Here is a 26,536-nt window from a genome sequence, read left to right on the forward strand (position 1 = left end):
GTGGTGTTCCATAACTTTCATATTAAACCCACACTGAGTGAGTCAATAAATCTCCCTCAAGATCACTTGTTCTAGTTTTTGCTTATTAAGTACATTTGGTATGAATGATAATGTGCCATTCCATTTGATAATCTCATTTAACTTCAATTGGAGTGGATTTCAAAAAAGATTAATCTTGAGTTAATTCACCAATACTGTGCGATTCATCAAGATAAAAAAATGGAATCTTTTGACAGCCCTAATATATCTATACATACACATATATATATGTATGTATGTATGTATGTATGTATGTATGTATGTATATATGTATATACAGTATGTATATATATATATATATATATATATATATATATGTGACTTGCTCTGTCTATCTGCCAGTCTGTCAGTCTCTTAAGCTCGCTCTGTCTCAAGCCCTCTCTCTTTATCTCCTTATACTTTTCTCTCTCTCTATGTTCTGTCACTCTAGCGGTCATGCAATTTAAAAGGGCTTTATTTATGTATTCGATATTCAACTATTTTAATAAAATCAAAGTCTAAAAAAGAAGACGGGGGGGGGGGGGGGGGGGGGGGGGCGTATTTGTGTGCGAAAAACATTAGCATCCCATTATTCGTATATATCTTAATCCAGGTTATAATTGTGTCTTCCCCCTCCGGTTCTCCACGAGGGCTTCAGTGTTGACTAGCGATGTGCGCTACGCAGTGCCGCCAATTGGCTAAATAACCGCTTCCTATGCTAATGAACCTTGCTAATGGGCGGTCTGGTTAGCGGAGTCCCGCCCCCGCCCGGCAAACGGTTTTCTGAGATTCCTTTCAATTATGAGGGAGGGTGGGGGGTCAGACGGAGGCGGCCTCCGTAGATCAGCTCCTGGGCGCGATTAAAAGCTTTAGCATGTATTCATTTAAAGCCCCTAGCCACAGGTCAACAACAACACACCAGCTAGCTCATTCTTTCTTACATATAAATCTTCTATCAACTAATTAAGAAGGTATTAATCCTTGGCTAACGGCCTGGGTTTAGGATCCTGCGCCCTGCACACGGTAGCCATTAAGGATGATTTAGGAGATGAGTGTGTTTTCTGCTGGCTATTAGTCAGGGTTTTTTTTTTTTTATGTTTGGAAAGTGGAGAATGATTCAAGGAAAAAGCTAGTTAAACTTTCAGTGAGATGTAGTGGGGGATATCTCTAGTGAAGACATCGCTGTTTGTGCTCTCGGCGGAAGTACCTTAGATTCATGAAAAGAAAGAGGCCCATTATGGCGTTGTCGCTTTGCAGCCGAAATGTAACGTCAATTGTCTCGTCTCGGAGCTGAGGGGAATTACTCAACCCTTTTGTATGCCTAGCATAAAGTACGCCGAACTAACAACACAATGTGAAATACCCCTTGTAAAACCCACCCTATGAAACATGGGCTTCTATACTGCGGCTCTGACACCCAAAAGGAAACCGGCTTTCAGATGATAAATCTCGACCGAGGAGGGCTGAACGGATGGCATTTGGTCCGGCTCACCGTTGCTTCTGAAACGCCGGGAAGGATCCTACGGTTGTGATTAACGATCGATCTGAAGAGTTTCATGGTCCCTCTATCGTTCCTTGTTAACGTTTTACACGTTATCTCTTGTTAAAAAATGTAAGATATATTTGTCCCTAAACTGACTCATAAACCATGAGGTTGGCCGTTAAAGTAAGAGAAGTCCTCTCTTGTTGTTGCTCGCCCTTGAGGTGTGACGCCCGACCGAGGTGGGCCTTTTGCCGGCGGCCGGTCGGCGGACTTCACGCATCGCAGGGCGGCGTCCATATTTACCCGTCACATTAGTCGAGTCCGGTGTTCGCCTCGTTGGACATCCTCCTCCCCCTCTTGTCACTGCCACAGCTGCTGCCCGCCCCCTCGCTGCCCGGTCCCTTCACCCCCCCCCCCAACCCCGTTCACGCCCTTGAAAGACACCGTGTGGGCAGCACATACGGCCATGCACGCACGAGGGCGCATGTACGAGAGTATACATACGAGAGTGCATGTATGAGAGTGCATGTATGAGAGTGCATGTAAGAGAGCGCACGGAAGAGAGCGCACGTACGAGAGTGCATGTAAGAGAGGGTATGTACGAGAGCACACAAACGGCCTTGCACATACGAGAGTGCATGTAGGAGAGTGCACCTACGAGAGTGGACTGTTGCATTGTATGTCTGTGTGCGCATTTGCCTGCCAGGCCATGAATCTTTGTTTTGCTCTCTCTCTCTCTCTCTCATTCTCCAACTCTATTTTTCTTATTCCATGTCTCCTCCACTTACTCTCTCTCTCCATTCTGTTGTCGCTCTCTTTCCCTCCTTCTTCCTCCCTCTGTGTTGTCTCTCCATCTCTCCCTCATGCTCTATTTCATTTCCTCTCTTCCTCTCTTCCTCTCTGTCTCCCCTCAAGCTGGAAATCCTATTTGTGTTAGACGGCACCGTACGTACTCCCGCCCTGACCTGTGCTCCGACGTCACGGCCAACGTACTCGCCATTCATGGAAGCCATTAAAACGAAACAAACAGGACGTCATCGACCTGATGACGCGCTGACACACACACACACACACACACACACACACACACACACACACACACACACACACACACACACAGTCGATGAAATTAGCGGTGAGCCACGCGGAAGCAGCCGGACCCACGGACCATAATGGCACACAGGGTTATGAATGCAACAAACAAACAGATGGAGAAACTTGATTTGTAGTTTTCATTTCCGGCCGCCATTGTTCCTCCGAGCGGCGGCGCGTTCAGAGCTCAGACCCGGCGCCGGGGGTTTTGTTTCCCTCTCCCGCTGAGCGCCGCTTGGGCGCCACTCCAGAACCCGGGCGCTCTTTGTGCGCCAGCGTTGTGGTTCTTTTTCCTTTGTTGTCTCGGGGCGGGGGGCCGCCGTGTTCCCACGTCGCTCTGTCGTGTGGGCTGTGGAGATAGCGTGGCGTGTTTGTCCTATTTATTACCCCAGGAAACGCCTCGCGGGGACTCTCTCCGTGGCCGTGCAGCACAGCGCCACAAAGCGCTCTGAAAAAGGTCATTATGTGTGAGGGAATGAACTGGAGCTTAGTGGATTGGCAGACCCAGCTTCATGTGAATTGTGTTGCTTTAAATGGAAGGACCCACACTTTTATAACCCAACGCAACACTTTGTGAGGATACAAGAAAATACCATTGTGCCGTCCAAAATATGAATCTCTGTGATATGAATTTGAGATGGTGGATAGAGCTATGTGATGGTACATGACACTATGCAGCGCTATACGACGTAGCTCAGAGCTAGAGGATGGTACATGATGCTACACAATGCTACATGACGTAGCTCAGAGAGGATCATACATTGTAGTATATTATGCTTCTTTTTGCTATAGAATGCTACATGACAATGACTAGATGATGCTGCTTTTTACAAATGCTGTTCATCTGACTGTCTGATGGTATTCTCCCTCTCTCTCTATTTCTCTTGCTCTCGCTCTCTCGCTTACCCTCTTTATCTCCCTCCCTCTCTCATTCTCTCCCTCACCCGCTCTTTTCCCCCCACTTTCTCTATTGACACCTAATTTGTAAGTCCTTTATCATTTATTCTAATTTAGTTTTGATAGATTGAATCGATTTTTATTTGATGAGCGAATCGATTAGAATCATCGTGTGTTGACTGTTGAATACTCAAACTCTCTCCCTCCCTCCCCCTCCCTCTCTCGCCCCCTCCCCCCCTCCCTGCAGGAGCTGGTTGGCAGTAACCCCCCCCAGAGGAACTGGAAGGGGATCGCCATCGCCCTGCTTGTCATTCTGGTCATCTGCTCTCTCATCGTCACCTCCGTCATTCTGCTGACACCAGGTGGGTGGGCACTCACACACACACACACACACACACACACACACACACACACACACACACACACACACACACACACACACACACACACACACACACACACACACACACACACACACACACACTCATTCCACTCTATACACACACAAACACACACATACATGTACGCGTGCACACACACCCGCACGCATGGACACAAACGAGGGGTTATTCCTAATAAAGAGATTTTAACAAACACACTCTCAAACGACACACACATAAACTCTACATGCATTCAGTTACACATTTACTTGCTATGCATGCATGCAGACAAACACACACACACACACACACACACACACGCTTACACAGTCTCACACACACCCACACACAGATACCCACATACAGACAGCCATCCACATTAAACGCAAACACACATTAGACACACACAGACACACATGCACACATACATGCACACACACATATAGCCTCTTTAAACAATTCTAACCCCATAGGCAAGCACACACTCATAAAACTGCACCTTCAGCTTGCAAACAGAAGTGCACACACACACACACACACACACACACACACACACACACACACACACACACACACACACACACACACACACACACACACACACACACACACACACACACACACACACACACACTTTTGTTACTCCTGAGTGAGTCTCAGATTGATTGAACAAACCTCCCAGGTCTTCCTCTGCATGATAATGAGGTCTGCGGTGTGGTGTCTGTGTTCCAGGGAATTGTATGCACTTTGATGTGAGTGTGTGTGTGTGTGTGTCCCTTTTGGGTCAGTTTGTGTGCGCTCATGTATGTGTGGAATTGTGTTTTTGTTTCTGCTTACCTGTATTGCATTGTGTTTTTACCACATACTATGTGCAAGTGTGAAACAAGTGTGTTTATGGGTTTGTGTCTTGTGTGTTGGTGTGTAGGTGTTGGGTGTGTTTTAATGCAAAGGGTGTGCGCTCACATGCAATGCAGATTGTATGGGTGAGCGATTGCGTGTACAGTCTCTGCATGTGTTATGAATGAGTGAATGAGTGAGGATGATTCGCACACGTTATTCTGGGCCGTTGCACCTAATGGATTACCTGAGGTGTGACACACTGTGATCAAATTGACATTCCATTACAACAGGTAAGATTATATATCACTCTGGTCACATTACCTCGCTGGAGGTCAGGGAGTCACAGGAAATGACACGTTGTGACTTGTAAAACACCCGGCATATGTAAAGACACACGCACAGCACGTTCCCTCCTGACGTCTAAATCGTCCCTTGCAGTCATCTCAGTGTGCTCTTCACCTGGATATTGACCTTCACGCTTTCCTCGGTGGAGACGAACACACGGGGTTTAATCAGCGGGCCATCTGCCTAGAGTCAGCCCCATAAAGTTTGCTGATATGGACGCTTTCACACACCATCCCTCATCACAGCCGTCCGTATAATGTGTTCCTCCGCTCCGCTGGCGACATGCTAATCGCTCTGCGTTTGTTTACGAGCTCCATTTCAGGGGGGGGGGGGGGAAGGGAGATATCAAGGTAATAATCAAGGTAATATTAAAGGTATCATCACCCGTGAGCCGGGGTAGAGGAAAGACAAGGGCAGTCATCGTCGTTCAACAAGCTGTCCGATTTCTTATTCCTTATTTAGGTTTATCTATTTTGTGTCCATATTGTTTCTCACAGAAGTTTATATTCCTTGTTTTCAAATGTACGCCTCCAAATTTATCAGACAGTGTCTGAATAATTTATTCCAGTAGTTTTCCGACATAGGGCCCTATTTTAACGGTCTGAAACGCAAGTGAGAAGCGCCAAGCGCAAGTAGCTTTGTGGGCGCTTCTATGGCGATGTCGCTAGTTTACCGGCTCGAAAAATGACTCTTGCGCCTGGCGCAAATCTAAAAAGGGTTGGTCTGAAGTAGCCTAATTACCCGTAGGTGTGGTTTGGGCGTAACATGCAAACCATTGAGAGTGCCAGCTCCCATCCCCTTGGAGCCATGAGCGCATTTGAATATGACGAGTTGATATTTTGACAGCGCGTCTGCAGTCTCCGATGAGACAGATGCACATGAATTTCAAACTTCAAATGGCTCAGTTTATGGCCAAATAATATGGCCTAATTCACACATGGAATAAGGTTTTCTTCCACAACTTCAAATACTGAGTCCTATTTAATGTGGTTCTATTTAATGATATTTAATGATATATATATATACATTATAAACATTGTTTCTTATCAGTATTGTATGCATTATCGTAATCGACTTGTGTTCCTAATATGCATGTGTCCCCCCGTTAATGTACATTGCCATGGACTGTATCATGCGTTAAGTGTTTAGTTTGCGTTTGTTTAAACCCATACACACCCGCATTCATTCATTCTTTTTAACACTCACTCGCGGTAAAACAATGTTTTCTCACGATCAAATACTCATCAATCCTAAAAGTTATGGGCATGTACACGATGTATGTGTCAAGAAAATATGTGTTTGCTGTACGGTGTTTGCAGATGCATTGATTTAAAAGTACAACTTATTTCCACTGTATCAGCTGTTTCGTTCCCAAATAATTTACCAAGAATGTGTGGCTAGGTAGATGAGAGGAGCAAAGTGCACGCGAGGTGCACAAGCAACATTATGCATGCGCCCTTAAAATAGCATCTGAACAACGCGCCACTGACTTTAAGCCAGGTATTTCCTGGTTTGTGGCGCAAGTGGTTTCTGAAACGTCAAAATAGCACCAGGGACCGTTTGCGCCAGGACACGCCTCCTCCTTTCGCCGAGCCGCCCGCAAGATCAATCCCTGATTTACCGACGCGTGCCGCGCAGTGGGAAAAGAACGCTCTGCGCCAGTTGCAAACTAGAAACGACACATGCGCCAGTGATGAAGTCAATTGCGCCGGATGCAAGATATGGCCCATAGTGTCCGAAATGTTTAATTACAAAAGCTTTTGGGCGCGGTTTCATGGTTTCCAGGGACGTATAGGGGAGAGTTCTCCATCGACAGGCTAGAGAACAGCAGCAGAGGTCAACCCCCCCCCTGGTGTTCTGGAAACATCTCCGCTCCTCCCTGGTGCGACTCATCAGTTCAGGGACCTCAGCTCGTGTCAGTCAGAGACCCAGAATAGCCCTTGCCAGCCTTTTCCTACCACCCCAGCTCCTAGGGGCCGGGGGCCGACCGGGGGGGCGCTGAACGCCAGGCAGGAGCAGTAGAGAGCAGAGACAGGCCAGGCAGGAGCAGTAGAGAGCAGAGACAGGCCAGGCAGGAGCAGTAGAGAGCAGAGACAGGCCAGGCAGGAGCAGTAGAGAGCAGAGACAGGCCAGGCAGGAGCAGTAGAGAGCAGAGACAGGCCAGGCGGTTTCGAGGAACATTTCCAAACAGTGTTAATCCATGCCCTCCGCCCACCTAGCGCTCCAACCACAGCTGCTCACCCAGAACTCGTCCGAGAGGGTCTTCACTCAGGGGGCGTCATGGGGGGCCGTCTTGTGGTGCGTCAGGCTCCAGGACCGACGGACCGGGGCAGGGACTGTTTGTCTGGTGGGCTGAATGGTAAACGGTTTGGCTGAAACATTTGATACGGCCCTCCTTGGCTCCGGAAAGTGGCGTTGATTAATTCTGTATCCATAGCAACGGAGAGCTGATATTCTCTGTTTTTCTCCTGCTCTTGAAACCTCCTCGGGGGAACGGTTTACAGCTTGTGTTCGACGGGTGTCGGGAATCTTTTAGTTTGGGCCCGGTATGGTGCGTAATGCGCCTGGGAACCAGCCGGATCTCAGGAGAACGGGTTTAATTTGCTCTGCAGTTAACGTCTGCCTCCCCTCCCATAAAAAGCGATTTCTGCCCGGCAGGAGATTGGCCGACCAATCACAACCATTTATGTAATGTGAGGCGGGATAAATACGACGACGGTGCAGTGGAGCGCCGTAGGGGCGTTCTCAACAAAGATGGCCGCCACTGATGTAGATTTGTCTTTTTGATCCCGCTATCGGGACAGTATCAAACAAACTGGATGGTATACTTTCACCAAAAAAAGTCACGACGACTGCACCTAAAGCTTTGGTTGAGAAGGAAGTTGTCGACTGCAAGCCTGTTGCCTGTTAAAAATCGTTTTGTGGCTCAGTGCTGCATCAACGTGTGGTTGGTTGTCTATCAGATTGCCTCCAGAGGTATTTTCGTCTGCACCCCTTGGATAATTGCAGTTTGCAATTTGTCTTCCGACGCCAGGCTAGTGCGTAACCATTCCTAACGCCGGTAGCATAGATAAATAGTCGGCATGCAGTAGCACATAGCTTTTATTAAGTGAGCCTTTTTCCATTTGCGTAGCTAACATCGCTACGTCAATACTACACAGCTCCTGACTAGAATTTGAGCATTGTGACTCCATGTAGAACATACTAGGTTGGTGGATGCCCTCCGGGGGCATCAAGCTGTGTAAACGTGGCACTTGTGGGGAATTATGGGATGGCGTGTTCTGTGCGGCTCAGTAGCAGCAGGTTGATGGGTGCTCACCTGACAGAGAGAGACGCATTTTCTAACTCCTTTTGACAAACCACCCGCCCACCTCCTGTCACTCTCTTTCCCTCTCCACATTATCTGTCTTACTGTCTTATTCTCTCTCTCTCCCTCCCCCCTCTTCCTCTCTCTGTCGCCCAACCTCCGTCACTCACTCCCTCTCTCTATTCTCCTCTCCTATTCGCTCTCTCTCTCTCTCTCTCTCTCTCTCTCTCTCTCTCTCTCTCTCTCTCTCTCTCTCTCTCTCCCCCACTCCCTCTCTCTGTCTCCCCGTCTCTCTCCCTCGCTCTCTCCCATATTTTCTCTCAGTTTCTCAACCTCCCTTCCGTCGCAGCATCTCTATCCCTCTCTCCCCCTGCCTTCTGTGTCTTTCGCTCCGCTTCTCATCTACCCCCTCCCCCTCCCACCCTCTCCCCCTCCGACCCTCTCCCTCACTCTTTCACCCCCACTTTCCGGTTTTCTCTCCCTCTCTCCTCTTCTCATCCACTCTCTCTCCCCCTCCTACCCGCTCTATGGCTGTTTCCCTCCCACCCTCCCCCTCCTCGCTCCTCTGCCTGCTCTCTGTGTCTCTTCCCCTCACCCTATAATACCACACTATCTCTGTCAGCTGGAACACTTACAAACTTGATAGGCCCACACACACACACACACACACGCACACGCACGCGCACGTGCACGCGCGCGCACACACGCGCACCATACATCTTGTAGGTCAAACATCTGGTGGAGCTGATCCCTGGGGCAGCTGGGGCAAGAAACTGAGGACCAGAAGGATAACGGCAGTGTGACTGATATGAGGGGCTGAGATATTTATAGCAATATTCAGCCCATTTTGCTTATTAGGCTTAAAAGCGACTTAGCCAATATCAAATACATGCACATTTTAAGTATGAAGAGATTCACCTTTGAGCCTCCCATTATTTGCAAAATGGGTGAAATAATATATTTTAAGACAATAGCTGCGTTTCCATGTGATTGAATCTTTAGAAAGTTTGCAAAAGAGTAATTCGAATTACATGGGTTTCCATCAAGGGGTTGGAGCGGGTAACTACCCTAGTTCTGCCTGGAGGTGGCGCTGTAGGCAAAAAATGTATGCCGATACGTGGCTGTATTAAATGGTAGAAGTAGAAAAGCTGTAACAAATGTAACAAAAAGCGGTTAGTCCGCCAATAGAGTTCGTAAGTCGCCATTGCTCATGGGACCTATGAGACCGAAAAAAATGAATGGGAGTCAATGGAGAGAAAGTAATTATTTTCTGATCCCAGTCATTAAATGCCTTGGATTACACATATGTTTTGTGTGGGCCTAATTAAAAATTATTCACGTAAAGAGTTGACAGTATATTGTATGATTATTCAGCTAAAGGCTGTGGAAAAGACCCAACGAGAAAGACTACACGTCGCATATGTGACGTCACATCAATACACATTCCCTCCACTTCTCATCATCCCCCCACTAGCATAGCTAAAACTCTCCACATGTCCAGATTTGTAGTGGTTTTCACCTCGATCAAGGCTTTTGTGCTCTCCTTGAAAGAAGGTGGTAAAGTGCACCAAAGACACAGCCATGTTCTGACTGCGGGATCTGTTTGCGAGTGGTGGTGGTGACGTATATCATACGCGTCGAGAGCAGCGGGAGTTGTAGTCGTTGTAGTCCACAAAGCGCCCCACACAAAAACTAACCGTATCAAACTCCTACCCGCTAAATTATAGTTTTCTTTGAATGAAAAATTATCATTTAAATCCACAAACAACATATGTGTAATCCGGGGCATATAAAGACTGGGATCAGAAAATAATTACTTTCTCTCCATTGACTCCCATTCATTTTTTTCGGTCTCATAAGTCCCATGAGCAATGGCGACTTACGAGCTCTATAGAGAAGAGTAACAACAAACAACAAACATGGAGAGAGGAATTCAGCAGCAATTGGTTTCCCTTGGGCAAGTCATAACTGTTCTTTCAGTGGAGTTATCATTGGCTATTTTAACTTCCACCCGTAGACGAAGAAATAGAGAAATTACAATGTACACAGCGGTAGCAAGGGAAATACGAGGACTACGTCGAGTGCCTTACGTATGGGAGAGCACAAGAGGGTGATGACGTTACACGTTGATGTCGGCAGGGTTTCTATGGCCGGTCGTTATGCGGAAATCGGAAACACAGTCCTGTGTGTTCAAAGTTCGCCACGTCACAGCTGTTTCGAAAAGTGTGTTTCCATCTCCCATTTTGCGAATTTACTCTCTTTCGCATTTCTCAAAAACCACCTCAAGCATGCGGATAAACTTTTTTGCGAATTAGAGGATTTTATGCAAATTTTGGTGTTTCCATCACCGTTTACTGATTAGATACTTCAAAGTTCGCATAAAATCAGGGGGACGGAAACGCACCTAATATAGATAGAAAGTATGTACATATACGTATATATATAATTTAAAGAAAACATGGAAGGAAATAAGTTGATAGCGATACAATTCACAAAAGGTAGAAATAAATCACAATGGTTTGTGTGTGTGTGTGTGTGTGTGTGTGTGTGTGTGTGTGTGTGTGTGTGTGTGTGTGTGTGTGTGTGTGTGTGTGTGTGTGTGTGTGTGTGTGTGTGTGTGTGTGTGTGTGTGTGTGTGTGTGTGCGTGCGTGCGTGCTTCTTTCAATCCCATCACAAAACCTAACCATTTCATGTAACTCTGGCTTGACAAGTAATTAATGTTTGTACTGGGAGAATGCGTGTGTGTGTACTGTACTTCGCCAACACAACATTAATTAACCCAGTGGCAAATAAATCCCAAACAAATCCCGGATTTACGTTCTCTAGGGGCCCTCTGTTGCTAAAGAAACAAGCTTATAGAAGGTTCTAGCACGTCGTAGCTCTGAACGGGCCTTATGCACAGAGCGGCCAGCTGTGTTCTATCTCGGCTCCATCATGGTTCCTCCCAAACAGCTATCGTTTAGAACCAAGATGGTTGCTGGGTTAATAAGGCTGTGGTTGTGATAAAGGTTGTGCTCCTCAACAAATAAAGGTTGCAGTCTTCTTTTTTTCAAACTATTCTCACCTCTTGTTATTCTGGTCAAAGTACTCCAATACAAAATAGAAAAAATCTTTCATTTTATAATTGCTCCACCTCAATGGTGAATAGCACTTGAAACAAATTGTGTTGGATAACTAAAGTGTGTTGGTCACCCTTGTGTTCGGATTATGGGTGTTTTTGTTAGACACATTCAAGTCTTTGAATGGTCGTTGAATACAATCATAATAATAACAATTTGATAATTCTCCATGGATAGCTTCAGCCTTCAAATCCACTTTGATGTACAAAAAACACCAGTTATCAAACAACAGCAGAGGACACAAATTTGTTTTTTACTGCTATTTTAATAAGAATACAAATATTAACTACAATCATACGATAGGGTCAACACAGGGAAACAAATGCATAGAACACATAGGGTAGTGGGTTTGTACAGTGTTTACTGTGTTTCTATAACCACTATAGATTAGAATCAACTGTCGGTAGAGTGTGACAGTGTGTCTATGTGTATTTGAATGTGTGTATCCTTTTCATCCAGTTCCATGTGTGAGACCCTCAGAGAAACCATCTGCTTACAAAACACTGTCAAAACACAAGACTTTTTACAATGGCTGTTCTCTGATTGCTTCAAGGTTTAATTAGTGCCATGCGACATCATTAGGGCCCGGTATCAGTTGAGTGGTTACCTCCTTGGCACCTGCAGCAATGCGCTGAACATAAGGATATAATATAACTTAATCGGTGTAATATTGAATGTTGAAGTGGTGGTTGTCGAGAATAAAACATCATAGGTCCGATTTGCAGATTCAATTCAGATGTTATATATAATTAGCTTTACCATTTTATAGCGACATCTAACCTTAACACCAATAAAGTGATGGCAAAAAGCCCTGTTGTAAACCTGCTGTTTATGGACGTTGTAATTTTTATTTTAGCTTCTTTACCGCTGGTAAAAGGGGACTACATTTATTCATATTTTAGATTTGGTCCAACTGAAGCTCAGAGATTGGATACATTATGGATCTACATGAGGATATGATATGGTGTGCGTCTGTTCAGAAGCTGGAGCTGAATGTTTGGGTAAATAGTCAGTCTGTCCAGTTGTTGTTCTGAGATGTCGTTCAGCAGTGTGTGGAGCTGCTCCAATATTGATTGAATGCTTGAGTATTCTCCGTCTCAATGGTGCGTCGCTTTGGATAACAGCGTCTGCCAAATATTTATGCCTGAATATTACCGCACAGCTCCGGGAATTTAAGAGGAAAGTATTTTTCAATGGTAACCGGTCAAGGGCCGTCGCTTCTTACAAGGTTTTAAAGTTTCTAATTAGCGTTTACCTTTCGTCTTGTTCCTGTAATTGATTCTAATCTGCCTATTAGCGTGTTTGGGGGTCGCAATCTCATCTGCGACATGAGACGGAGAATTAAAAAGATACATCTTTCAAAGAAGGCTCCCCTCCTTCTGCCTTTTCCTTCTTCCCTCGCTCCGTTTTTAAACGAGATTGCTGGAGATCTTTTGATGACCTGAGACATGGAGATAAAAATGTATCTTTTCGTCTGAAGTAGTTAATATGCCGGGTCCTCAGGCCATGTCCTCTAGCTAGAGGCTGCTCAAGACCCTTTCATATCCAGATCCTTTGCGTTAATGTGGACACTTGAAGGGAAGCAGTGCCAAGGGAGGCAGAAAATCTCTGTGCTTACAAACGCTTATATTCCTTTCTTTCTTTCTTTTTTATTGAAGCAAGTGTGTGTTTCACTCTGCTTACGGAGACATTTATTTATTGAACTATGTGTTTCACACTGTGTACACTATGTCTATATCTATGAATTGTTTATCTCACTCTGTATTGACTATTATATATTCCTTATTAATTAACCTGCCATCAGCCTTTGTTTAATCCTCTCACTTTGTTGTGTTCATATAGTGTTTTTATTGGGTCTCCTGGTTCTCAGGTATTCTGATGTGCTCTTTAGTAAAGTGCAGCGGTCCAGCCAACGCTGGAACCAAGAGACTCAAACAAAACAGAATAAAATCAAAAGAAATTTGTTAGAGAAAAAGCTGCTTGTAGCTTCTTATCATAAAGAATATTAACACGGCCACCAGACACAAGGACACACAAAATATAGAAATGCAAACATAAATCGGCAAATACTGCTGATATGCAGCACAAACTTTGAGTCTGAGGCTGTTTTATCTCTATTAATATACTGCTTATGAATGCATCTGATTCTGTATGTTTTGTCTCTGCGCTTCAGGGGAGGACGACAGCCTGGCTCTCAAGGCCAAGCTGACGGTGGCAGACATCTTTAAGAAGGACTTCAAGGTGTACGAGCCCAATGCCAAGTGGATCAGCAGTAAGTTCAAACCCCCGGCAGTCTTTATTCCTTCCCTAACAACCTTTCAGTTTTACGTCAGATGACACGCAATGTGACCTTGAAAGGAGACAAGACACAAACACAAAACAATCATAAAGCCCAAGGCAGCAGCAGCAACATCAACAACAACAACAGAAACACATTCAGGTTCCCCTCCCCCATCCCCACCCACAAATTGTAATTATTAAATATCACAGAGGTTGTTTCAAGCCATCTACAGCTACTGAGAATATGGTTACATTGATTGATGTGTAGATTGTCAAAAGCCACTGTCGTACACTCTTGCTCGTGCGCTCTCTTGCTCGTGCACCCTTTATTGTACACTCTCTAGTGACCTCTCTCTCGCGCGCTCTCTCTCGTGCGCTCTCTCTGGCGTTCTCTCTCTCCGCCGTTCCTGTGGTGTCTGTTGATGGTGGCTGTGTGGGCGTAGCTCAGCAGCTGCTGAGTGCGGCGCTCCAGAAATACCGCGTTAATACGGGGAGGTCTCTCCACACAGCGGCCAATTAGCATCTCCCAGCCAGCGTTGGCTGTTCCCACCCGCTGTGTTTGTTTAACCGCGTTTATCCATTCTGATCTGTGTGTTTTCCCTCGCTCCTTTCCTTTTATTCAGTTTTTACTGTCAGACTGGGCTTGGTTTTTGCTTTATTGGCATGCAGTTTTAGTTTTTGATTTGTGAATATGGTAGGGAGGTGTGTGTGTGTGTGTGTGTGTGTGTGTGTGTGTGTGTGTGTGTGTGTGTGTGTGTGTGTGTGTGTGTGTGTGTGTGTGTGTGTGTGTGTGTGTGTGTGTGTGTGTGTGTGTGTGTGTGTGTGTGTGACACGTGTGTGTGTGTGTGTGACACGTGTGTGTGTGTGTGACACATTTATTAGTGTCTGCATGTGCGTCTGTCTATCTCTGGTCTCTGTTTGTACGTCTGTATGTGGGCATGGCTGTCCAGTGTGTGTGTGTGTGTGTGTGTGTGTGTGTGTGTGTGTGTGTGTGTGTGTATGTCTGTGTGTCTTTGCTTCTGTCTGCACAAGTGCATTCGTGACTATGTATTTTTGTATTTTGACTATGTATCCTTGTGTGCACGTGTTCCATGTCTGCTTTTGGTCTGCGTGTCCCAGTTTGCGAACCGAAGCGTCCTGCGATTGGCTCGTCAGGCCGTCCAATTAGCCGTAACCGCGGCTACGGCTCCTCTGAGATGGCAGGCGAAGAAGCCACCGCCAGCGCGGCGTTTCAACAGCGAGGTTTCAAAGAGACAGAGCTGCTGTGCGCACTTCAGAGGGGAGCCGGAGAGGGGATGGAGGAACATAATGCAGCCTTTACCTGGTTGAAAATTGCACACGCATGCATAGCACTTGTGCAGACAGCACTGGGATAGACACAGTAAGAAGGGAAGCTCAACCACCGACACCGAGACAGAAGGATTCATGCAGATTCTGTCTCCTCTCGTCCAGCCATTCTCCTCGTCTCCAACTCCTCATGTCTTGCTCCTCGATTCAAGATAAGATGGAGAGAATCCTTCTCCCGCTTCTGAATATGACATATCACACTTCGCTGTATGATTTAGAAAAGCTAGAATGAGTGGTTGTGTGTGCCTGCACTGCGCCAGTAAGATATAGTGATGGGACTGGAATAAAGCTTTACTCTGGGTTATTAAGTCAAGTTGAATCGGCAGTTATTCATAGACCATGTTGAGAAAACAAGTTGTGTTGGCCTACTGCTATGCTTACCCAAAATGGCACGAAGTCTTTCAATATCAGTATTCACCTCCCTTCAATACAACACAACCTCTAAATTTGTGTCAGTGGTTCTCAAACATTTTATGAAGCATAGGAATATTAGTCTCTCCAACTACCACCATTATGTTATGTTATAAAATATAAGAAATACAGTAGCAGAGGCCTGCCCTACTTGGCTACGCACAGTTCACACAAGAGGCACATTTATTGCTTAAAATAATATTATTTATTGTTAAATCTTCCACACAACATAAGGGCCCGCCCCTAACACACACATACATACACACAAACCTAGAACAAGGGGCAACATTAACAATAACAACTGTTTATCATTCAAACACACACGCACGCACGCACACGCACAGAGCAAGTGACACCATTAGAAATAACAACTGTATTTCATTCAAACACACACACACACACACACACACACACACACACACACACACACACACACACACACACACACACACACACACACACACACACACACACACACACACACACACACACACACACACACAGAACAAGTGACAACATTAACAATAACAACTGTATTTCATTCAAACACACACACACACACACACACACACACACACACACAGAACAAGTGACAACATTAACAATAACAACTGTATTTCATTCAAACACACACACACACACACACACACACACACACACACACACACACACACACATAGCAAGGGAGCCAATTAGGATTTTTTACAGGAAAACAACTAGATACCAACAGCCTGATTGAAAAATGTTAGGCTAAATAAAAATAATATGAAAAAGTTGGCCAGCATGTTGACAACTAAACTTCCATAAGCCTAGGGTGCCTGCCTCTGCAAACACAGTCCAGCGATGTCTAGGTCCATCAAGGTCAACTTCAGTCTCTGCTTCTATATTTGTTTTTATGATCGCAAGTGAAGCGAGGCCTTTCTCGCACAGATATGTGGTCGCAAAAGAAAGAAGAAAGTGCACGGCCTTGTCCAAAAGCGCAGGGTATGCGATGTGTTGTTGTTTCCAAAAGTCCAACAAAGACCACCTTCTGAAAGCAGACTTCAATTTTGCGCTGCTTGATATTTCTGTTGAACTCTCCTGATCACTAACGGTCAAGTCCTTGGGCATTTCAGAGGTTTGGATGCTGAACAGGTTTCTTGTCCATTTGTTTGCTTCGGTCTTCACCTTGAAACATTCGAGGAAGTGCGGTCCGGGCGAGAGGAGGTGCGCAATGATGTTGTTCCTGATTATTGAATCGTCAACTTGGACTGCTTCAATCCGTCACAATTCTTAGGAAAAAATCGACTGGTTTGTCTTACAGCGCCGCTGTTTTGGTTGTAAGATGCTGTTTGAGATGGGAGGGTGTAATGGTTTCATTGCTAAGAACATCCACACATACCTCACACTGCAGCCTAGTCTCTCCGTCCCTCTCAATCTTAATCCAAATTGGTGCTAGCAGGTGCTGCTGAGACTTCACTACTGCTGCTGAAGCCGCCGGTCGCACCTGGGCTCGGTTCAATGCCGTCCCCTAATTTATGTACAGATTGAAATATTATCCTCCTGATCCGCACTTCTCTTGCAAATATTTCAGTTAGGAGCCATATATACAACCCGATTACGAAGCAGGCTGACACTGAAACAAAAATATCACAGGCATAGGAAAACTTATTTTTGACTCCCATTTTAATCATTTGATGGTTACGGTATATTGATTCGTTTTAGTATCTTAATAATATCATGTTTTAAAATAAAAGGGATTTCATTATTTTTTTAGGAGATTCCTCTGCATACCACAAAATAGTGCCCACATACCAGCAGTGGTACGCGCACCACAGCTTGAGAACCAATGATCTAAAAGACATTCTGTCCCAGAAGTAACCATTAGCCTCACACACTCCAGTAATCCCAAAAATCCCAGTAATCCCGACAGACAATCTCGGGGTTAATCTGTTGATTCTGAAACCCTGCCCTTGTTTGCGCAGTGTGCAGTATTCAGACAGAAGCCATTCTCCATCCTGTCCCCCAGACACCAGGTTCCCCTCAGCCGCGGTGCTCCCCCTGAACCTCGGGTCGCCATATGGACATCAGGAAGTAACCACGTCCCATGTGACCAGTTTTTTTCCCTTTGTTCTTGTTTAACGCCGCGCCGCAAACCGTTCAGTGGGCTACGACGTTTATCATGTTCACACATCAGCGGTCCTTTGCTAACGCCGAAACAGACGTTGCTCAGTGTTCACATCTGGAGGCTAGCACACAACATCTGCTCCACGTCGTGGAACGTCAGAGGGGCCCCTCACTGCGGCCCCCAGAGCAGAACATGGGGAGCCTGCTCTCGACAGACGGCCTTCATAACCACGCTCTGGTACGGTCTTTATTGGGCTTCATTAAACAGGAAACAAGACACAGACACTGACTCTGACACCCCGTACCCCCTGGAACCCAAAATCAGCGACAAACACGAGTATTATGAGTCTGTAGGTCTACCGACAGTATTTCTGTCCGTAGGTCAGAGAAGAGAAGATACACAGGTTGTATAAAGGTAGAGGATGCTATAGTTTATCTACACAAAGTCATAACTGGGCAGTTCCTCCAACGGTCTTCGCGAGTGCAGTAAATATAAACATTGAGTCTGAGTCTGTAGATGGCTGCTGTGTGACGAAACAAATCTACAAAAAAAGATATCATCACTTTGGATAAAAGTGTCTGTTGAATCACGTTTAGCCTTTTTCCCACATGTCTAGTTAGCTTAGCATTATGGTGTTGCACTTCAAAAGGAACCGTCTGGACAGATCTCGACTTTAGCATCACAGGGCCGGTGATGGAGACATTTAGACGTTTGATCAGTGGCTTCAAGAGGAAATGGTGAACCAGAGGGGGGTCGGGGTTTAAAATCATGGAGCAGAACATCGTTAGATGGACTCATCACAACCCGGCCCTCTCTGCCTTAGCCTCTGTCGGCTGTGGGGGCGAGGACGATGGGGGTTTGGGGAAATCGAAAAAACCGAGAGGAATGGAGGAGAAGATGGATGCATGATGGGTGGATGGGTACAGTGATGATAGATAGACAGCGTGATGAGTGATAGAGGGAGGACCGCCAGATTGATATGTAGTCGGATGGGTGATGGATAGTCAAAGAACTGCGGAGGAATTGCAATTACAAGTTCCATCATCTTTTTATTTGGGTTAGTTATTAACTGAACCGGATGCTTCGAGCCATGTGCGGCTAGAAAGACCTCTAGCATTCGGAGAATGCGATTTCATTCCTGGAAAGGGCTTGAGATTTAATGGTTGTTTTGTTGTTGTTGTTGTAAATAATTGGTTTTGTTTTTCAAGGTCTGTTTTTTTACGCTGGGTAGAGCCACTTCATCGGAAATCCTCCTGCACAGTCCAAACGGACCTCGTCCAATCATAACGGCTCTGATGTTTCAGGGTAGCCGGCTAGCTTAATGGAAAAGCTCCTATAGGGTCTCGCCGTCCGTAACCGGCCCGCCTGCGCCCGCCGTCCTCTGTGCTTCATCACCTTTTAAAGCCGAGTGATGTGTCCAATTTGACTCCTGGGCGCTCCCTCGCGCTCCCGCTAAACGGCTCATCAGCATTCCGCGCATGTCCCGTCGCCGTGGCGGTGCTAGCTCTCACCACTGACGATAATTGCACAGTCGGTAGCCCCCGCTGATTTCACACATATGCCACATTATTTCCTTTCTATATTTTCATTTTATGCCCCAGCCACTTCTATTTGTCATCCTTCTCTCTCTCTCTCTCTCTCTCTCTCTCTCTCTCTCTCTCTCTCTCTCTCTCTCTCTCTCTCTCTCTCTCTCTCTCTGGCGGCTGAGAGGCAAGTGTCCCCTCCCTTCCGGGGGCCTGGGGCCACATGCTGTAGCCTCGAGGTCTGTTGTTTCCTAATGGCCGACCTGGTTCTGCTCGTTCACTGGTCTCTTTACTGACCACCATGTTTTAAACAATGAGCCCAGAGAGAAGGAGCGTTTTGGCTTATTGGAAACTCTGTAAATACATGCACAGTCATCATCTTGCATAACAGAATAGTAATGGATTTGGATTATGTATTATCTACAATGTCCCAGTTTCTGAAGGCATAAACCTTTTTCAAACGATGAACTCATTGACTCTAACACCCATCCACATTCCCAAATGAAAGGGATTGGAGCGATATACCGCCGTGATAGCTTCATCGATTTATTGTGTGTGTGGGCGAATGTCTGTGTGCAGTTGCACACGCACACACACACACACACACACACACACACACACACACACACACACACACACACACACACACTTGTGGTGGCAAGAGAGCTCTGCCTTTTCAGTGAGCATGTGCTTCCAGATAGCCTGGTGAGGCAGTCTGATGGCTGAGATCACATTCTGTTTCTCTCTGCGTGTCGGTCTGGCCTCGATCCCGTCTGAAGCCTTATCCAAAAATATAAAAACGCTCGGACCCCTCAGCTCACAGGGGAGGGAGTTTCAGCTCACGACCAACAACAAGTGACCAATTAAATAAACAATAGTGGCACTCTTGGAAAGGGGTAGCAATCCAAACTGGTTCTATCTGAAATAGAGTGAATAACGATGTCAAAAGATGGACAGAAATCTGCAGGGAAGGCTTTTCTCAGATTAGAGACCTCCAACTGAATTTGGCACGACCGATGAGAGCAAAGTGCGTCGCTCTAATTGGCTTTGAACATCGTTAGGTTGCGCCCATATTTGGATATCTGTAGGACATCATCCCAGCCAAAGCTAGGCTGATGCGAGACTCAAAGGTGAATATCTGGATCGGGATGGTCTCCGAAGGTAACCACCAGGGCTAGGTGTGGAAGGCCAATTATAAACGTCAACACGCGTATCTCTCTCCACAGGCCATCACCTCCTCAGCACACGGGAGGTTGCTAATTTACACTGGCAAAGAAAGCGGTATTAGTGTCATAACATACAACCCTTTCTACGTTGTTTATTTGAAAAGCCTTTCAAAACACGCTCCCTTGGGTCGCTTGGGGTAGGCAGGCAGTCATGATCAGGATCAACATGTTGTCCAGTGGTACCGTGAACCGCTTCCTTGCATTTAGCATCAACGTGTGCCTTGCTCATGGTTGAAATACCAGCCATCGACCGAGGCACGTTGCACTGAAAGGTTTAAATAGCTGGTCGATGGATCGCTTATTGATCCATGGATGATCCATGGATGATGAAGGAGACGGATGGATGGACCATTCAGACGGTTCACATGATTTCACTTGGTTATTAGTGAAATACACAGGATCCCTCGAAATACCCAGAATGCCGAAGGCTTCTTTTGAAAAGAGGATCCTCCGAGGCCCTCTTTTGGGTGTGTGTGTGTGTGTGTGTGTGTGTGTGTGTGTGTGTGTGTGTGTGTGTGTGTGTGTGTGTGTGTGTGTGTGTGTGTGTGTGTGTGTGTGTGTGTGTGTGTGTGTGTGTGTGTGTGTGTGCATGCGTGCGAAGCGAAGCCATGACTGTTCCTTTCTCTGATGTGCGCTGAACACGCAGTATCCATGTAATAGACCCACAATCCTTTGAATCCTCTTCCAGCGTCTTATCGCTGCCAACACAAAAGCTTCCCGGCTCTTTGTTGCGTCAGCGAGGGCCGGGCGCCCAGCAGGACACGAGAATCTGCTGCTGCTGACAGAAAAAAGAAAAGGGGATCCTCACAAACACCACGAGAATGTGTATTTATTTAGTCCGTTATTCCGGCTCACAGCGGCGCTCCCGCCGACACTCATCGGCTCTCCGGCGACCCCCCCTGCCCCCCCTCTCCCGCTGGCTGTGCCACCGCTGCCGGGGTCGAAGGTTAACACAACAGAAACAGAGCATGAACCGTGACCGCCTTGTCACCGCGTAGCCGCAGACGCGTGGCGTCCCGGGGGCCGGGCCGCGGGCGGTGTAACCCGCCTGGTTGATTACCATCGATCTCTGGCTGGGGGACGTGACGGGGGGCCGGGGGGCCGGGGGGAGGGGGGTCACCTGTGGCGCTCTTCTCCTTCGGTCTCTCTTTACTCCTTCTCCTTCCGCTCTGCTCAGTGCACTTTTTCATGTGCACCTTTGTTGTTGATTTCTTTCACTTGTCCACTTGTTCATTTATTAACCTAAATTCACTCACTCGCTTATACTTACTTAATACTTACTTAACCCTTTCGTTGTGTCATGCAATCTTACAGATTGTGTTTCCCTGGACCATCTCTGTCAGGTGCCCTGTTTCTATGGAATTTCGATTGCAGATTTAATATGATTTAAATAAAAAATACTTATCTAAAGAAATATAAAAAAAAATGATCATAGCGGAAATTAAAAAGAAACCATGGAACCTGCTCCTGATTATCAAGATGGAGGATTTCTTTCTTCTTCTTCGTTTTACAATTAGGATCCTGATACATATTTAATGAACGTCTATTCATTTAATGGCTGGATGGAGCCCAAGGAGCGGAGATTTACGGCGCTACGACGCAGGAGGCAAGTCGCTGACACGCACCATAACTCAACCCTAGCTCCTGGCCTCTTCCTCCACGCCCCGCCGAACGACCCGTAAAACACGCACGCACGCACGCACGCACGCACGCACGCACGCACGCACGCACGCACACGCACAGGCTCAAGCACACACACGCACACGCACAGGCTCAAGCACACACACAAACACACCATATCATTCAATGCACAAAAGGGGGGATGATATTGTCATGGTTGGGCTGTTTGACTCCTGGTTTCCATCCCTCCTTGAAGACAAGTTCCTAACACGCTGTAAGTCCCTTTGGATAAAAGGGACTAAATAGTACTAGGGAGTAATTGGTCAAACAGGGCTGGGGGGAAATCTCCCCGAGAACACTGAGTAATAACACCTCTACATGGCCCAGGTCTTCATCCCTGATTAGGACTTCGTAGTCGCTCCCCACCGGGTTTGACTGTTGAACCTTCTTCTGTGTTCCTTTTCCAGGGTTCTCCCCTCTGGGGTTTGGCAGTTTCTCCGTGGCCTTTAAAGGGCTCTGCAGGGTTAGGGGGTGTCTGGGATGGAGGGCTAGACAAATACAGTTGACCTGACCCGACGTAGTTCACCCATGGCTAGTGTAGGGGGGGGGGCTCCATGGTAGCCTACACCCCTTCTGGATGGATGAGAGTCCTTCCGGGAAAATGCGAGGAATTCCTAGAAGGCGGCGAGAGAGGAACGATGAGTCAGTTGGAACGCAGCCGCGGGACAAAAGAAAACTCAAGGCAGTTGGAGCAATGGCATGGTGCCATTGGCAGGGTCAACCGGCATTGACTGGAATAATTATTCTTTAAAGCAGTGCTTACCGGTGTAGGTACTCAAGGTATTTCATTAACTTGTCAGCGTGCAGCGGGAAAATGGCTCGTTTGGAACGTCGTTTTAAAACCCATGGCACCGCCAAGCATATGGCTGCCTGCCGCCAGACTATAAGAGTTTAAGCGGTATAATGCGTCACTTTCAGCACCGTGGGAAGTGTCGTTTATAATAAGTTAGACGGGTAAACTCTGGTGGGGTAAAAACAGGGAGGTGCTGATACCTGCCTTCTGATTGGCTGGTGAACACCTTACAGATACCGATTCACCGTGTACTGCGGTTCTTAAACTGATTGCATTGTTTCTGGTTTTGAGTAACATGCCAATCTGATCCAACTGTACGTGAGGTAAAAATGCCGTTATAATTGTCTCTTGGTTTTCTGTCAGGGCTCGCTTCCAGAGAGAATATATGGGCTCAACGCGCTTTCAGATGAAGATCTGAAACGATTTTGGTAAAAAACATGTGACTGCAGATCAACTTCACATTGTAAAGTCATGTGTTATAGATCCAACTAATGCATTGTTGTGTTATCAGACAAGGATGAGATAAAGATAAATCCACTTCTAAAAGCAAATTTTTACAAGGTCTCTCTCGCCCTCCCTCCATCTCTCTCTGGGTGTGTAGGGGCAGCAGACTTGCCCTGGGCTGGAGGTTGTATTAATAAAAGAGATCACAGTTAAAAACAACACCTCGGGCGAGGGAGTTTGAGAAACATAGATGCCGACGCAAGACAACCAGGCAGTGCCCTGCACAGACAATATATATATTTTTTTTTTTTAAATGAATGTGAAAATGACAGGTCATGTCTTTTTGGGGCCTGGGGTCAATTTAGCCAATGAGGGCAAATGGGGCGGGGCCACTGCAGTCATCCCCCCTGTGAGCGCGGGTGTGTCCATGGTGCTGCTGGGAAAGAGTAGGAGAGGAGAGGGGGGGGAGAGGGGGTAGACATCTGTAGGAGTCGCTGCCTGGAGAAGTGCATGCTGGGTAGGATGTAAAGCTCTGCTGGGATACCTGGAGGATTGGTAAATATGACTGAGAAAGGTTGAGGGAGGGAGAGAGGGGAGAGGGAGAAAGGGAGGGCGAGGGAGGGATTGAGGGGAAAAGGGGGGGGGGGGAGGGATGCAGAGATATGGATGGAGGGAGGGAGAGATGGGTGGAGGGAGAGATGGAGGGAGAGATGGGTAAGTGGATTGAAAGGTGGATTGGGGGAGGGAGGGATGGATGGACACACACACACACACACACACACACACACACACACACACACACACACACACACACACACACACACACACACACACACACACACAAAAACCAGAGGTCACCTCCAAAAAAGGTGCACGGAAGAAAAGTGGTGAAGATGAACTAACCATCAAAAGTTAGAAGGACCAGAATATTGTCTTCACCTGCACTTTATCTTGGTTCTTCAATGACAGTGTGTCCCAGAGACTACACCCACTCCTTTCTCCCCCCTCCCTCCCCCCTCCTTATCCCTATGATTTATTCATGTATTTACAACAGACCCTTCGTTCATCCTGACAGAGGTCTGAGTCGCTGGGCACGTGGGGTAGCTGGGGACTCAGTGATGGAGAATCAGCCTAATAGACAATTAGACACGCTGGAGGATCCAGAGACACGCCCGCACTCCCAATCTCCCGCTGCTAATTACCTCGCGGCACCGCGCACGTCAGAGCACCTCCATCCTTCAGCACCCGCAGCCGGACACCATGTTGATGGGTGGGGGGGGGGGGGGAATATCCTTTATTCTTCTTTGTTGGATTTGATTCTTTGTCTGTTGTTGTCCGACAAACAACCTTCAACCCAAGTTGAACACAGAAATCTGTTATCTTCTTTTTAAAATTAATAACAGTGACTTTGCATCACATTTATGCATTAATATTCATGCGCTTCCTTCATGCTTTTTCTAATTGCTATCCCTCTTGTTTGTCCCTTGTTGCTCTCTCTCGCTCTCGCTCTCTCTCTCTCTCTCTCCCTCTCGCTCTCTCTCTCTGCAGGCAATGAACTCCTGTATCGAACCCGAGAGGGCGACGTTGTCAAGTTCAACGTGGACACCCAAGAGAGGGTCGTCCTGGTCCACAACAAGAAGTTTGTAAGTTTTACTCTCTCTCTTTGCTTCCCACTGACCCCTCATGCTTTCCTCATTGGCTCCCTGTAATCCCCCGACTGTGAAACAGAGTGCGCGTAGCCGTGAGTTAAATGAAAGGCTTTCTCTCTCCGTCAGCACATCTCCGTCCCTCAGAGTCGCTTCGCGTTAGGAACCAAAGCACACGTGATCCATCATCACCGAGTGCCTTTCCCCATCTGCCGGTGCAGATGGGGAAATTTTGGGGGTTGGCTGGGTTATGAACACATCCATATTTACAGTAGATATTAATACAATTCTGATTATATTTTGTGTCAGACTCTGGGGGGACGCGGGCACCACGACACACAACATTACTTTCATCATCGTCGCCGAGTGTTACGCTCACTGCGTCCTGATTAATTCTCCGTCCGCCGCGGCGGCGACTCTCCTCGCCATCCGTCAAATGCACGTCATTTAGCGTGAGATGCGGCAGCGGCGCTAATGGAAAGAAAGCGGAAGTAATGAGTAAATAAGCTCTGCGCACGGTTAAATGGTTGTGTGTTTTTGTCCTGGCAGGAGATGTACAAGGCGAGCCGCTATGCGGTGTCCCCCGACATGAAGCACGTGCTGCTGGCCTACAACGTAGCCCCGGTAAGACCCCGGGCCGGGGGGGGGGGGGGGTGGTGGTGATGGTGGAGGAGGTGGAGGAGGAGGAGGAGGAGGTGGTTGTGGAGGAGGAGATGGTGGTGGTGGTGGTGGTGGAGGAGGTAGTGAAGGAGATGGTGGTGGTGGTGGTGGAAGAGGAGGTGGTGGTAGAAATGGAGGTATTGAAGGAGAAGGTGGTGGTGAAGGAACTGGAAGAGGTGAGGTTGGTCGAGGTACAGATGGTGGTGGTGGTGATGGTGGTGGAGGAGGAGATGGTCGGAGGAGGAGGAGGAGGAGGAGGAGGAGGAGGAGGTGGTGATGGTGGAGGTGGTGATGGTGGTGGTGGAGGAGGTGGAGGAATTGGTGGCGAAGGGGATGGTGGTGGTAGAGATTGAGGTGGTGCTGGTTATGGTGGTGGAGCTGGTGATGGTGAAGATAGTGGAGGAGGGGGTGGTCGAGATAGAGATGGTGGTGGTGGTGGTGGTGGTGGAGGAGGAGGTGGTGGTGGTGGTGGTGGTCGTCGAGGAAGAGGTGGTGGTCGTGGTGGTGGAGGTAGAGGAGGTTGTGTTGGAAGTGATGCTTGTGTGGAGGTTGTGAAAGTGATGAATGTGAGGGAGGTGGTGATGATGGAGGAGGTGGTGGTGGTTGTAAAGAAGGTGGTGGTGAAGACACACACGCATACACACAGGCACACTTACGTATGGCTGTGTGTGAGAAAGGAGGGATGTTGACTGATGTAATCATCTACCCAGAACAAGTAGAGTCGAGTACAATGTGTCGACAAACAAACACTAGCAATAGGTGACACAGAAGACTTATTTATTCTATGTGTATTTGTTTTGTGTGTGCGTGTGTGTGTGTGTGTGTCTGTGTATTTGTTTTATGTATGTGTGTGTGTCTGTACGTGTGTATATATTGGTGCTGTTATTTCTCCACCATTCCTGATCTCCTTTTCTAATCTGTGTACACATACATGCTC

General features: G+C 47.0%; 1 protein-coding gene across 6 annotated transcripts in view; it reads left to right on the plus strand.

Annotated features, from left to right (window-relative positions):
- dpp6a (dipeptidyl-peptidase 6a) overlaps positions 1–26,536 on the plus strand; it is a 183,706-nt gene that overhangs the window by 133,870 nt on the left and 23,300 nt on the right. For all 6 annotated transcript variants that reach the window (XM_060044485.1, XM_060044486.1, XM_060044487.1 and 3 more), the window contains 4 exons: positions 3,738–3,852; positions 13,656–13,754; positions 24,842–24,936; positions 25,489–25,563. In XM_060044485.1, the coding sequence (XP_059900468.1) occupies positions 3,738–3,852; positions 13,656–13,754; positions 24,842–24,936; positions 25,489–25,563 (384 nt within the window). The remainder of the gene's footprint in view (positions 1–3,737; positions 3,853–13,655; positions 13,755–24,841; positions 24,937–25,488; positions 25,564–26,536) is intronic.

Source organism: Gadus macrocephalus, chromosome 23 (genome assembly GCF_031168955.1).
Source record: "Gadus macrocephalus chromosome 23, ASM3116895v1".
NCBI classification, from domain to species: domain Eukaryota; kingdom Metazoa; phylum Chordata; class Actinopteri; order Gadiformes; family Gadidae; genus Gadus; species Gadus macrocephalus.